This window comes from Ambystoma mexicanum, chromosome 2q, assembly GCF_040938575.1.
Source record: "Ambystoma mexicanum isolate Mex_15411 chromosome 2q, UKY_AmexF1_1, whole genome shotgun sequence".
In the NCBI taxonomy this organism is placed as follows: domain Eukaryota; kingdom Metazoa; phylum Chordata; class Amphibia; order Caudata; family Ambystomatidae; genus Ambystoma; species Ambystoma mexicanum.
In genome coordinates this window covers 596,709,946-596,725,865 of record NC_090924.1, presented here as the reverse complement: position 1 = coordinate 596,725,865, position 15,920 = coordinate 596,709,946, and the positions used below count along the sequence as shown (strand labels likewise).

At 45.2% G+C, this 15,920-nt stretch overlaps 1 protein-coding gene across 6 annotated transcripts in view; it reads left to right on the top strand.

The window, feature by feature from the left end:
• LOC138569611 (sodium channel protein type 5 subunit alpha-like) overlaps positions 1-15,920 on the top strand; it is a 1,199,462-nt gene that overhangs the window by 597,964 nt on the left and 585,578 nt on the right. For all 6 annotated transcript variants that reach the window (XM_069647738.1, XM_069647737.1, XM_069647740.1 and 3 more), the window contains exon 12: positions 9,419-9,814. In XM_069647738.1, the coding sequence (XP_069503839.1) occupies positions 9,419-9,814 (396 nt within the window). The remainder of the gene's footprint in view (positions 1-9,418; positions 9,815-15,920) is intronic.

Below are 15,920 nucleotides of genomic sequence, written 5' to 3'. Positions count from 1 at the left end.
AAACTCTATCAAGAGATTTGAGAGGACTGACAGAATTCTGTCACACAGGAGATTTGGAGGTGTTCCACAATATGTGCCCAAAGTACAGGCCAAAGCACTTGCATTTTAGCTTTCGGGGCATGAAACATCACACTCTAGTAGCGGTCTTGGCCCATAACAGCAATGTCGGACATGAACAATCTAGGACTAGGGGTAAAGTAAGGATGCCTCGCTACACTAAGGTATTTTCAAAACGAAGTAAGCAATGGGTGATCAAACCAGTCTATGATGAAATGCAGTTCGACTTTGTGAAAGGCCTTATTGTTGCTGTGTTAGAGAAGCACAGATATGGAATTTTGGACGTTTCTGTACAGAGCAGTGATCCATTGCCACCAAACATTGCGACTGTGCCATGCCCACCCGATGCACAGCTGATTGTGAAGTACAAATACCGGTTTAAATAATTGCAATACGATTGTCTTTTTGTAAATAAATGTTATTGTACAGTGTACCTGTAAACCTAACCCCTAACTTCACCATCATGGGTGGCGAACAAGCTGGGTGTCATCTTTGAATTCTCTCTATTAACCTCACATATGTGTATGTATATATTTTTCTCATGTCTCATCTCATGTAAATGTAAATGCTGCGCACTGTTAACAGAGGGGAGGCTTGCGTATTGTAAATAATAAAACTAACAAGCAAACAATAAATCTCACTTTTAACTCAACTCCTGTGGTACTTTATACTTTCCCTGACCTTCCGCCAATAATTAAATGTCTCAATTTGGGCTGCAAAGCTCGCAGACAACGGTGACAAAATTGGGGCACTTAGAACGCGCCAGCCAAGCGGGCCATGGCATTTGGGAGAGAAGCCAGTTCCCATTTGCACATTGAGGCGCACTTCATAGACGGATTCTAAACTTCAAGTTCTCATAGATGCCTATACTACGTGATGTTGCAAATAAAGAATGCGAAGGACAGCGCCCAGATGAGGCCCACAAGTCGCACTGGAAGTATAAGGGTCTATTGTTTTTTGACCTTGAGACAGGGACCATGCCGAAAGAACTACATTTGAAGGGAGTGCGCAATAACGTAAGAGACGATAAGGCAGAAAATTCAGAAACTAGACCGAGTTTCAGTTTTAGGTCAGTATACGAAAAATCATTGTTAAGAGCACGGTCCGTTTTACAGACTGCATTACGAAGAGACACAATGGAAATTTCAAATATAATGTAAGTAAATCTTTACACGCTTTTATACCGGAATGAAGATTTAATGAATGGATGCATGAATAAATGAATGAATGAAGAGCTAGGAAAAGCAAGTAAAACTGTTCGTAGTGGGCACATGGGCATGCAGGTCCACTGGTCTCACCGATCTCCCTCCATGGCCCAGCCACTTTTCCCTGCACTACGGGACTGTCTCTGTATCCTTCAGCCCCTTCTCCCGGCATTTACCTTGCAATTGCCCCAAGCTGGCCCTATTATTTATTTTGTATTCAACTAACCTTGTACATCCCATCCCCATGCGCGATCAGAAAGACACCTGGCCTAGTAGGATAGTTGTCTGTCTGCCCTTGTTCCCCACCTGCCTCGTCACGCCTAGTAACACTTGAGTATAGGCGCGTTACAAATGCCATATCATATATCATATCATTCCTCACGCATGTAGACTGTCCTTTATCATTGTGTGTTGGCCTCGTTTTATCTCGTTACTTTTCGCATTGATTTTAAAGACGAACATACTCCATTGAACTACCCTTGCAAGCAAATAGTTTCTGATCGGCCGTAACAAATAAAATGAGTAATATTAATGAAGTTCGGCTAGTGAGACTAATTATCATTTTTTTGTTTTCATAACAGGTATTTGATCCCTTAGTGCCACTGCCATCTGTTTGAGACACCGGCGGATGGATTCTTCAGCAGACACCTGCAGCTTTGTGTCAACAACTGGAACACGATCACCATATTATGGGACGATCGCCAAGGGCCCACATGCCCTTACGCTGTACTAGTGGCTAGAAGCAACATAACAACCTTTAGGCTGGACGAGTGCCTATTTGATGGAACAGCCTTGCGGTTCACCGCGCTTCCAAAGTGATTCTTTTTACGAAAATGAACACCCTGTGTACCATAAAGGAACACCGCGTGACTCAAGATGAAACGGAACAGTTATTGCGGATACAGATGAAAGAAAATAAATGGCTTCCGTAGTTCATATGGCAATTGCTGAATATTCTCTAAACATTTAATGTCAAATAAATGTACTTTACCAAATGTACCGTGTTGCTGTTTCATTGTAAAGTACAGTTTCATATTCCGAATTGTGGCCCGCTGTGTTGTGAGTTGATCTGTGTTGGTTTCCGGGTTCTGTGTGGTGTTGCGCAGAAGACGACTGGGCGCGTTTGCCTACGCAGCACAGTAACGTCACGGGGAGAGGCGGGGAATATGAATGTTTTGATAATGTCAGGCTCAGGGGCGGGGGAATTGATTTAGTGCCGCAAAAGCAGGTCAGCCAGGGCGATCGGGGAAAAGATAGGATTATCAGAAAATGGCGGCTCGCTGGTGCCTGTTTTCGCGTGCGTTTAATGGACGAAAACTCGGGTAAGGTCCATAGGAAAGTTTTCTAAAATCGAGCCACTTAGACTTAAAAAAACATGGCCGACCCGTTGGGACAATAAAATTTTTTACTAGACCATGCCTTTAACGCTGCTCAGGAATTTAAAATGGGAAAATGGCTTAAAATGTTGTACACAATGAGCACATTTATCAGCACAGAAACCCTGCCTCATACATATCCCAATTACCCCTCTCGCTCAAAGCCCAACAAACAAACCTGCAACCTCTTGCTCATCGAGGTACACTCTGTGGTAGCCCATGCCACTGACATGGTAACTTCATCACCCCCCTGCCTCCCACATAGCTTAGATGCATCCGTGAGACACGGCTCATTCATACCTTTGCACACATCCTTTCCAGATGTGTGCCAACAAATTACAACACATTGACTACACAGTCTAGATGAGGGCGTGCATTCATCATGGCCCTGAACCCTCTAGGAACCCTGATTTCTGTATTGCTCCTAGTGCCTCGTGCCCCTGTACACTCACACCCCTACAGACACAATTCACTAGATCTGCTGAACACTCTGTACCAATAGAAATCCTGCTTGATGAAACCAGCAACCATTAGCCGTTCCAAGGGCATCATTCTTTCAGGTTATCCGGACTCTAATAATTGCCACTCCCCTCGGCAATGTGAACCCCTGCAAACTCACATACAACGGAGGCGATGTTCCTGAGCTGTTATTAGCAGTCCATCAGTTGCATCTATCTGGTATCACTGGATTGGACCAATCACTCTGCCTCCTCCTTCCATATGCATCAGGTGGGCGCACACACATACAAATACACACACACACACACACGCACACACACTCACATGCCTTGCAACCAAACTCCATCAAGATACCAATACTTGACACACCGAATCAAGACCTTATACACACACTTTGTAACATTGACCCAACAACGTATGTGGACACACACCTGGAAAGCCTGTGTCTATTCAACAACAAGAATGCCCACGATTCACTAAAACCACAAACCAGCAAGCCAGACCCCTTAAACGCTTGGTACTTCAAAAACTCAGAAACATCAAGCACAATTTCTGCAGACAAGAGAGAAACATGCAAACTGAGAACACACCGCCCGGCAAGCATAAACCTCATTAAAAAAAAGGAAATTATTGCAGGGCTATTATAAGAGCAGCAGGCAAAAACAACAGAGACATCTTTACCTCCATCCAACACTGCATCACCTGAAACCCAAAAGATTCAAAAGCAGACCTCATATGCAAACAGAATGGTGTAAACCAATATGTGTGTACACAATAGACACAATCAGACTTCACATGAATGGATCCACACAAATCTCCACTGATCTCCCATCACATGTTGCCAAACCTCGAGATCATCCACCTGAAAATCAACCGTGCTCTAGAATCTATGGACAATCCTCAACTGTGCTCTAGAATCTATGCACAATCCTCACTGCGCAAATCAACTGTGCTCTACAATTTACCCACAAACCTCACTGCGCAAATCAACCGTACTCTAGAATCTATCCACAATCCTCACTGCGTAAATCAACCGTGCTCTAGAATCTATGCACAATCTTCACTGCGCAAATCAACTGTGCTCTACAATCTACCCACAATCCTCACTGCGCAAATCAACCGTGCTCTAGAATCTATCCACAATCCTCACTGCGCAAATCAACCGTGCTGTAGAATCTATCCACAATCCTCACTGCGCAAATCAACCGTGCTGTAGAATCTATCCACAATCCTCACTGCGCAAATCCACCGTGCTCTAGAATCTATCCACAATCCTCACTGCACAAATCAACCGTGCTCTAGAATCTATCCACATTCCTCACTGCGCTAATCAACCGTGCTCTAGAATCTATCCACAATCCTCACTGCGCAAATCAACCGTGCTCTAGAATCTATCCACATTCCTCACTGCGCAAATCAACCGTGCTCTAGAATCTATCCACAATCCTCACTGCGCAAATCAACCCTGCTCTAGAATCTATCCACAATCCTCACTGCGCAAATCAACCGTGCTCTAGAATCTATCCACATTCCTCACTGCGCAAATCAACCGTGCTGTAGAATCTATCCACAATCCTCACTGCGCAAATCAACTGTGCTCTACAATCTACCCACAATCCTCACTGCGCAAATCAACCGTGCTCTAGAATCTATTCACAATCCTCACTGCGCAAATCAACCGTGCTGTAGAATCTATCCACAATCCTCACTGCGCAAATCAACCGTGCTCTAAAATCTATCCACATTCCTCACTGCGCTAATCACCCGTGCTCTAGAATCTATCCACAATCCTCACTGCGCTAATCAACCGTGCTCTAGAATCTATCCACATTCCTCACTGCGCTAATCAACCGTGCTCTAGAATCTATCCACAATCCTCACTGCGCAAATCAACCGTGCTCTAGGATCTACCCACATTCCTCACTGCGCTAATCAACCGTGCTCTAGAATCTATCCACAATCCTCACTGCGCAAATCAACCGTGCTCTAGGATCTACCCACATTCCTCACTGCGCTAATCAACCGTGCTCTAGAATCTATCCACAATCCTCACTGCGCAAATCAACCATGCTCTAGAATCTATCCACAATCCTCACTGCGCTAATCAACCGTGCTCTAGAATCTATCAACAATCCTCACTGCGCAAATCAATCGTGCACTAGAATCTATGCACCACTCCGCAAATCAACTGTGCTCTAGAACACAGTGCACAAAATCTTAAACTACTTCTAGGTTTGGATGCATTGTTTGGAGTCTCCCGAACTGTCCTTCTCTTGGGAGGCCTGTGCCTTCATCTCCAGGAACCACCTAGATATGACCACTGCCTCTGCCCACTTTAGGGCACAGGACCAAAGGGTATTTAATTAGTGCTTGACTCTCCCTTGATGGAGAAGATGTACCGACAATGCGACCAAGTTGGTCTAGGGTACTGCATTGAGCTAACAAACGTTGGCACACAGCAGACACCTGGTTGATGTCTGCCCGCCTCTTGTTGATACGTGCCAGCGTGGCCTCAAGTACTCAAGTTAGGGCTTTGCATATAGGACGCTTACATCGTGTTCTTCCAACCACGATACAGAAGGGGCAAGTGTTGCCATCAGCTTTTCTCTAAATGGCACCCATCTGTGACGCAGGGTGGCACGTTTGAAACAGAACTCTTGCCAAGCTGCCCTGGACTGGCATGGTCCGTCAATGCCTCGATGCACAAGCTGGCCTGTGACTTGAATCTTCGCGGCAGTGACTGGATCTCTTATAAGATATATAGAGTCCACTCTCTAAAGTGGGGGACTCTATGCCCCACATCCCTGGCACATTGGTAGGCAAGTGGGAGCACATGATTGGTGGACTTCCACGCCCTGCAATTCTCCTATTAGCCATGTCACTGAAGTTAACGGACGTTTCTTGGGACGGGGATAACCAATTAGAGTTTCCCAAAGATCCCCCTCCCTGATTAAACAAATTCATCCGAGGTGATGACTGGTCTCAAACCCTTTACCTTTCCTGACAAGTTGAATGCAGGAATGTCCTTTCTAATGCGTGTGCCAGTAACTGCTTTGGACTTAATTCAGTGAACCTCCATTTTAGGATGATAACTGCTCTTTCAGCAGGGCCCGAGGTCTGAAAAGGCTCTCACTATGCAAACGAAGCAGACACCCCGTGAGGATGATGCGAAACACGGAAAGCACAAACACTTGGAGATATTTAAGTACAGCTCCTCTCAGGATTACAGGGCCTGATTTATGGAATTGTTAGGGCGGTGCAAATCCACTTTGTATTGGTGCAAAGTGACTTTGCACTGCCAACCAACACCCTGATTTACAGAACAGTGCAAAGTTTTTTTTTGGAGTCACTTTGCACTGCAAAAATACACTTTGCACTGTTCTGTAAATCTGGGTGTTGGTTGGCAGTGCAAAGTCACTTTTCACCAGTACAAAGTGGCTTTGCACCACGCTAGAAATTCCATAAACCAGGCCCATAGTTTTTAAACTCAGCTACCTCTTAGTGCATAGCAGGTATGTAGATTTGTGCATTTAATTGTCACAAAACAGATTATTTTCATAGTGAATGAGGCTGACATAGCGATTTCACAGGAAAGTAGTCAGCTACGGAGGCTTGTTTATGGATCCAAAGGATCAGCATCTGTCCATGTCAAGTCCATTTACCAGAAAACAGTTTCGGGGACCAGCTTTCAAGCAGTCCATGACTCACTTGACTAGTTCTAGTTTGTCTTATGCTCTGTAACCTTTGGCTGTACAGGTGTTTAAAACTACAACTCCCATCAACCCTTGCCAGCATTGCCACTGGGGAGGGATCATGGGATTTGAAGTCCAAAACACCTGCACCCTATTTTGCGGTTCAGTCACTGAGCAAGGGTTCTGATTTCCCTGGACCTGGCGGGCTGGATCTTGGGGAGTGGAGGAGAGGACCATGGCACCTGTTGCCAGTACACAGATGCGACACAGAAAGGGACCACAACCTCTGAACACCCTACTCTTCATGATGTAATTGAGGTTTTCTCTGTGAACACGTATTCTGTTCCTCCTGATAGGCCCTGCAGAATGACCTGCATGCCTGAAGTGGGGTTTGCATTTCCACTGGCCATATCGGCAAAGGTTCCAGTCATGTGACTGTGAGACGTGGGCACCGCCGCATAGTGAACTTGGCTGGACTAAGACTAGAAACATTCAGTTTCGGGAGGGTGTAAGTGGACTAAGACTCGAAACATTCAGTTTACGGAGGGTGTAAGTGGACTAAGACTCGAAACATTCAGTTTACGGAGGGTGTAAGTGGACTAAGACCAGAAACATTCAGTTTAGGGAGGGTGTAAGTGGACTAAGACTCGAAACATTCAGTTTAGGGAGGGTGTAAGTGGACCAAGACTCGAAACATTCAGTTTACGGAGGGTGTAAGTGGACTAAGACTCGAAACATTCAGTTTACGGAGGGTGTAAGTGGACCAAGACTCGAAACATTCAGTTTAGGGAGGGTGTAAGTGGACCAAGACTCGAAACATTCAGTTTAGAGAGGGTGTAAGTGGACCAAGACTCGAAACATTCAGTTTAGAGAGGGTGTAAGTGGACCAAGACTCGAAACATTCAGTTTAGGCAGGGTGTAAGTGGACTAAGACTCGAAACATTCAGTTTAGGGAGGGCGTAAGTGGACTAAGACTCGAAACATTCAGTTTACGGAGGGTGTAAGTGGACTAAGACCAGAAACATTCAGTTTAGGGAGGGTGTAAGTGGACTAAGACTCGAAACATTCAGTTTAGGGAGGGTGTAAGTGGACCAAGACTCGAAACATTCAGTTTACGGAGGGTGTAAGTGGACTAAGACTCGAAACATTCAGTTTACGGAGGGTGTAAGTGGACCAAGACTCGAAACATTCAGTTTAGGGAGGGTGTAAGTGGACCAAGACTCGAAACATTCAGTTTAGAGAGGGTGTAAGTGGACCAAGACTCGAAACATTCAGTTTAGGCAGGGTGTAAGTGGACTAAGACTCGAAAAATTCAGTTTAGGGAGGGCGTAAGTGGACTAAGACTAGAAACATTCAGTTCAGGGAGGCTGTAAGAAAGCCGCTTTAGTAAATGATGTAGAATTGAGTCAGCATCTAATGTGCTTAGCTACTAGAATTGTTATGTATTTCCAACATGTTTTAAATGAATGGCAGTTGTTAGGAGGGAAATTACAAAGTCATCTTTCCCAATGTGGTTTTCATTGAGCATTATGATGTGCGCGCAAACACATGCCCGTAGGAACCATCTACATCTAAGATACCTTCCAAGTACACAACGTACGGGTGCCTAGAGGAGAGGACCTTGCGAGCCTCTCAGGACTCCCGGAAGGAAGACGCTTTGCATTATGAGCTTACAGTGTGTGGGTGACTCCACCCAGGCAGGGGGCTCATGCTTGCTGGCTTCATGTATGCTACTATGTTTCTTTCGCCTCCTCATGCCCCACACAGCCCAGAATGCCAATAACCAAAAGAGACCCCACTTCTCACTAAAGAAGTTCTCTTCACTGGTTGCCCGAAAAAGAGAGAGTATGAGTGGTCAATCCCTCCTTCTGTGGGCTGGGACTCTTCTTTCTTCAAGATAAATGTCCATTGTACTTGCCAGCCAGGGATCCTAAATCCGCGGCACTGGTATAGGCTACGGCTCTTTCCTATCACCTGGCGAGATGGGTGCTGGTATTTGCACTTTTTCTGCACGTCTTTGGAACTAATTTCCAACTTTCAGGCTTAAGTCTGATCACAGCAGATTACGTTCTCACTTGAAGTCTTTTCCATTCCCTCAATAGCCTGCTTTCCGGATTCTTCCAATTGCCTTGAGTTTGGAAGTCTAGAACCAGTGTTGCTCTTGGGGTGAGCGCCGCGCTTAACAAAGCACGTATCACCATATCGTACCAAGAAAGCAAGCTGCCACAGTGATTATCTGTCTAACTATGTCCATCCCTCATCTCTCTCTGTCACTCTCTCTTCTCTCTCGCTCTCTCTCCTCTTTTGAGCTCTCTCTCTCTCTCTCTCTCTCCTCTCTCGCTCTCTGTCGTTATCTTTTTTCTCTCTCTCCTCTCTCGCTCTCTCTTGCTCTATCTTGCTCTCTCTCGCTCCTTCTCACTCTCTCTCGCTCTCTTTGTCTCCCTATATACACATATGTATATTATTTTGTGGTGTGACTGGTATTGCCCCTTGATTTCACTGCGCTAAAGTAATAATTAGAACACACCTGTGTGAATATGTCTGTGGAGTATACACCAATTAATTGGATGGGTTCCAGTTTTATACGTAGGCCGCCTACTTCAACTCTACGTCTTTATTTGCATTTCAGTCTCTTCTGGGCATTGGGTTTGGTCGCAGCGCGAGCAATGCCAAGCGCAGGATCAGTCATGGCAGCATATTCACCTTTCGCATACGGGGAAGAGACATTGGTTCAGAAACAGACTTTGCCGACGATGAGATCAGCAATGTTGGGGAACGGGACAGTCATCGCGGATCCCTGCTGGTTCCGTGGATGGGACGTCGATCAAGCACGTTCAGCCAAGCAAGCCATAGCTCCCGCCCTGCTACGCCCAGCTTTACCCAGAATGGCAAGAGGAATAGCGCTGTGGATTGCAATGGAGTGGTCACATTGGTTGGAATGTCTGGAACATGCTCGAATCCAAATTCTCCGGGCGGATTGCTGCTGCCGCCTGTCATCATGGAAAAGCCATCGCGGGAAGATGATGTAAGTGCACCAACTAAACATTTCATTGAATGAGCATCTGTTCTGATATAATATCTTTTACTAATCGTTAAATAGCGTGAGATCCTAAATAAGGGGTCTGCAGCTGTTGGCTCACCTGATGTTTTGGACTACATCTCCCATGAGATATTGACTATGCTGACTGTGGCTGATGGGAGTTGCAGTCCAAAACATCTGGAAAGACAAAGGTTGCAGATCCATTCGTGACAGTGGCCAATTTTTATCCAGAAACATATGCTGAGCACTGTCCTATGTTCTTCATGTTGCCGCCCCTGTACTATGTACACCCTAAATGGTAAAGGGCAATATGTTAGTAACAGGCTACCATAGTAAAGGCAATGGGCCTCATCATGAGTTGGGTGGAGCGGTAAAATGAGGCGTTAATGCTATTACCGCCGCGTTTACTGCTCCACTCAATCTCGAGTTGGGGGGAAAGTTGGAATTTTGCCTCAAGCTTTTTGCTGGAGAAATAAATATCCCCTTTCTGTCCGTTTTTGGTGCTAGTAGCGTGGCGCTATTTACCTCTCCACCCCACTGCAACTCGGGATCTGGCGCAAATTGCGCCAAATTTTGTTGCAGTAATTCTAATACCGTTGGGCTGTATCCTGGAGCAATGAGAGCAGGGATTCCGCCCAAGTCAATGACACTATTTCAGATGACTGATACCAGATCCTCACCCAAAGCCTAACTGTAGATACTATTCTGGTATTTTATTTATTACTTTCTGGGTCAGTGCTGAATCAGATCCGAACACAAACAACATATATCCAAACTTCAGCTATACCTCACCAGGGGACATAGAAGCAAAGGGGTTTGCACAACAACAGTGCACATGCTTCCAGTATAGCTCAGAATATGGTCCCACACCCATATACCTTCCATTGCCACACAATTCTTCATGCAGTGGCATAATAAATAGGAACGCAGTAGCGGGTGTCACACAACAGACAATCCAAGGTGCAGTTGCATTCTTGGCCATTTGCATAAAATGCATTTTTCAGCCAACCAAGGCACCATAGTGCCTTTCTGAAGGAAGAAACAGAATGTCAGTGCTTCATAACAGAATGCCACACGATCGTATGATCACTTGTGAATGTATACATTTCTCTTACCAATATGGAGCACTGCATTAAAACATTCATTTAATGTAGTCAGTCTAAATCGCAGTTTTATGTCATGTATTAATATATAGCATTCCTCGCGTCATACTGTGTCAACATTCTCATGAAAACATCTTTCTAAAAATAGGCTTCAAGAACCTCACAATTAAAGAAATAGTTGCCTGCTTCAATTAATATAAAATGTCCTTCTTTCTGTTAGACTGGAAGGCTCTCTGCTATCATGTCTGAAACACCTTTATGGTTAACATTGTTATGATTCCACACACTCTGCAGTGTTTTATATGTACTTGATGTACACAGGGTTGTGTGCGGAGGTTGGGTCTCTCAGGATTATTCTGTGGTATTGCTCTGGGACTGAGCTGTTCTTCATCAAGTGGAGGTCGTGATGTGCTCTGCTTCAGGCTTGTCCAACTCCAGTGCCGGAATCCTGATGGGTTTTTAGGATATCCCTCATAAATATTCCTGAGGAAAAATGTGCATATATCTAGAATCACTGTATGCAAATTTATCTAATGAAGGGTGTCCTGAAAATCCGGCATGGATCCGGCCCTCGAGCCTGGAGTTGGACAACCTGAAATCAACCAAACAATGTTTTAAGGATTACACCATATTCTCACATTATGATCAGACATGTTTTCCAGTTTGTTTGGACTTCTCAAATATCTAATTTCAGGATTTGGGAAGCAAGTGGATTCTCAACATATATGAGTGTCTGAGTATGTTGCTCGCAAATGAAGCCTAAGTGACTTGCGTGTAGCAAGCTATTTGCAGACTTCTTCTCTCACAAAAAAGTAGCATCATTTCTTTTCAAAACGTATTGCCATGTTTTTGAAAAATGACCCTGAATTAGGGGGCAAAATTGGCACACCTTTGCATTGTTTGTTTTGCTTTCTGTTGAAAATAGTGCAAATTCAGAGGCTGTTTTTCTAAATATCTTTGTCATTTGTTGGCACCCTTGACCGGATCCAATGTCTTCCTAACAATTTTGGCCAAATGCTGAAAAATGTGACTTGTGGGGGTTTCCATATCAGTGGATTAGGGGGTCAACGTATGCACACAATGCCATTTTTAGGTGTTCGTCTTGAAGAAGAGTAAACGTGCTAACATTCAGAAGTGCGAGACAGCATACTGGAATGTAAGGTTCTAAGCATGCTTCTAATTAACCAGAGAGGGTGTTTAGCACTTGAGATGAATTCTACTTGTTAAACAAAAGCAAGGGTGCTTAATACCCTAATTCACACTCTCAAGGCTGTAAACTGTGTTGAAAGACGTATTAATTGGTTATATATTTTTTTTTTTAGTAAAACAAAGTATATCAAAAACACATAATACAGTTCAATATCTAAATTAGTTAATAAATACAACTCTAAAACACAATTAAACAAACACATTGAACGTTGTGCCAAAACATGCCAGGTCAATTGCAATTCACAAACACTACAAAATAATCATTGTTTTTCAAAAAAGACTCAAGTTCACAACAATATCATATTTAAAATACATATCGGGCTGATGCATCACCCAATTATCTTATGGTAACTCACATGCTGCACATCAATACTGGGAAAGGGAAAAACTCTAAAGCATGCCAACCCATTGAACACCTTGGGTCTCAACTCATACAACTCATACATTTTATACTGGTTTCAAGGACTTCTGAATGGCCACATCTTCCACTCTTCATCAGGGGTAAAGAACTGCAAAATAAATCAAAATAAATCAACAAACAAACAATCATGTCACAACACAGCCTTCAGCCTCCTATCTCACCCAGTGTGCCTTATTTATTTGAATATCACCTGAGTGAAAATGTGCCATTATTCCAAATTGACTTTCACTGAATAATATTTCAATGGCTGCACATACTTTGTGTCTTAAAATCTCGATGTATGCGCGCACTTCTACTCCAATATATCAGCACACTCTGCATGCCCCGGTCACCACCAGTGCAGCCCAACATTCTCTAAAGACCCCATTCCTTGTCTTTTTAAGGCTCATCAGCCTCAGTGTAAATAGATTAATGTTACCTCGTTACCTTATTTTCCTGGGAACTACAGCCAGTCCTAAACGCTGGGTACATAGATCTGGTACATGGGTCTCTCTCTCAAGTCTCTCAAGTTTCGCTCCTGTCGCTTTCCTCTCTATAATATTCACAAAGTGTGTGCTTCTGTGACTTTTCATGCTACTAAACTTCTAATTTCTTCTCTTATTTTTTCTCAGCTTTTTTTTACTGTTCTGTTATGCTTTTTGGCCTCCCATCTTCTCGCCTTGCTCCTCTAAAATATATCTATCGTTCATGTAGTATGTCTTCTCCCCTATCGTAATTCTATTACAGTGGGCCTCATTACGACCCTTGCGGAAATGGAAAAATGATGGCGGAAATGCAATACCGCCATCGAACACCGCTCGTTGCGATCATGACCCGTCACCGTAAAGTACGATGCCATTAGCGACACCGCAGTGAACGGCAACGCTAACTGCACCAAGTACGCGCACGCGCGCCTTGCAAAACCGGAATCACCGCCATGGCGCAACGGTACGCGAATTCTGACCCTAGCGGACATGTACTGAACGCCATCAAGCACGTCGTAAAGTACCATTCCGCCATGGCGAGAAATACGGCAACGCGAACCAACCGTAAATGGCCCACTGAGTGCCTGTACTCCACTCCCTGGCCTCATTGCACAACTCCTGGCAGGCGCAATGTACTCACACTATGCAACCAGTGAAATCCACAATCCACCCATGCATGCCAACGTAGAAAAGCATGCAGGGGCTCAAAGCGCCCCGTGAGTGGGCATCCATGTACGGCATGTCACCATAGCCGTACTGACGCAGCACAGGCATGTGAAGGTACAATACATCAAACTGAAAATCAAGAACACATGACACAAAACAACAGTAGTCCCCCATCGCTTGCCACCAGCGCAAGGCAACATCCAAAACAGCATCCTGAGGGGGATTGCACCAGCCCTGTACTCATGCCAGTAAACAAACCAACCATCAGCAGAAGCATGTACCACACAAGTCGGCAGAGTGACTGAGCAGCCAGGCTCATCCCAAGAGGGGCCGATGGGAGCTGCAGGGCACAGATGGCATCAATACAGAAGCTATTCCAATGGACATGACCCCAGTCCCCCTCCAACAAACGCACGCAAACACAGTCACCTGTGACCAGCCACATTCTGAACAACCCATCATTCCACCAATCGACCTGGCTGACAGGCACCAGTCGGCCAAAAGCCAATCCCCCGCCCCTGAACAGCACATCATGTAAACAGTCACAATGGCAGCCCCTATCCGTGACCATACTGTGCTACGTAGGCAAACGCGGCCAGTACTGTACCACACAACTCAACTCAGAAGGCGGAACACAATGCAGATCATCACGCAATACATACCGCCACAAAGCGAAAATCGCCACATCACCTGCAAAGAACAACGCAACACGACAAATATCGGAATACAATTTAAATGCACATCCAAATGACAAAGGCCCCACAGCAATTTGCAAAATACCACCAAAACAACCATCATCACCGAGGGCTGCATCTGCAATAATTGACCGGCTTCCACTTGTGTGACGCCCTGTACCATCATGGCACACAGGGCCTACATCAACGTTCCAAAAGGCAACATGGAAGCGGCAAGAACCGCAGGTCCGTCCCATGAGGCAGGCACTAGTCGAGCTGAAAGGCCGAAATGTTGCACCTAGCCACCAGTACAGCGTAAGGGCATGTGGCCCATTGGCGATCGTCCCATAAGATCGAAATGGTGCTCCACTGATTCACCCGAAGCTGCAGGAGTCGAGAGTAAAAACCATCTGGAGGAGTGGCGTAGAGATGGCATCTGCAATAGGGCAGGAGATACCTGTCACCCAAAAGAAACACAAATTAACCGATTGCATTACGGGACTCATGATGCATTACAAGCTTCATTCAACACACCAAATCCACACCCATATGCATGCTAGCCCACTCCAAAGGAATATACACACCCCTAAATCAGTATCGAATCATAACGAAACCAATCGAGCTAAATACACCATTGTCAACGTCGGTTACTGTGCATGCGTCCGTCAAGATAGAACCCATGACATGGGATTAGTAACGTGCCTAGACACAAGTGTATGAAGGCGCGTCGAGACAGGGAGGATCCGACAAGGGCAGATAGACGTATGTCCCACTATGGCAGCCTTGCATCACATAACGCAGGGGAAGGGGAGTGAATCAAAAAACCCATGTACATGGCAGACCCTAAACGGAATCATCAGTCCATGCATCCACACATCATTCCCTCATCCCGCAATGAAAACGCATGAATATTCACTCACATAATATGTGAAACTTCCATCGCGTCTGTGCGTAATGCAGTCCGCAAAAACCACTGTGCCCCTGGCCGGATCTGTAGTGTTGTGAAGCAAGATGGATTTGGGAACGTCCTGCCTTATCGTCCACTACGCTGTTGCGCATCCCATTCAATTCATATCATTCATTGCCTGCTCGTTATGGGCCATGTCCCAAGGACATTCTACAATAGAACGTTACATTTCCAGCCAGACCTGTGGGCGTATCCTCGCCGCTACTTCAAAACCCAAAATGCTGGCCTTCGAATTCCTCACTTGCAACATTACGTCGAAAAGGCTTCTGTGAACGCTTGCATTCACAATTACATCAATGTAGTGCGGCTGTGTGTCATGATGCTAACTGGCTGCAATCACAAATGGCACGCCACGCCCGTCGGTGAAGTACGTTACTGTGCTGCATGAGGGTCGGCCATCGATCGAGCCCTACATACCACTGACTCTTCACAGGTATGTAAGCGGCTGCAATCATAGCATGTGTAACAATGGGAGCATAGCATGAAAATCAGTCAAAGTACATCACACTGCCATCGGGATTTGATACATGATTCAAATCCCAAGATGCCATGCGGCCAAATGCAGCCTTACGTGCGGGACGTGCTCG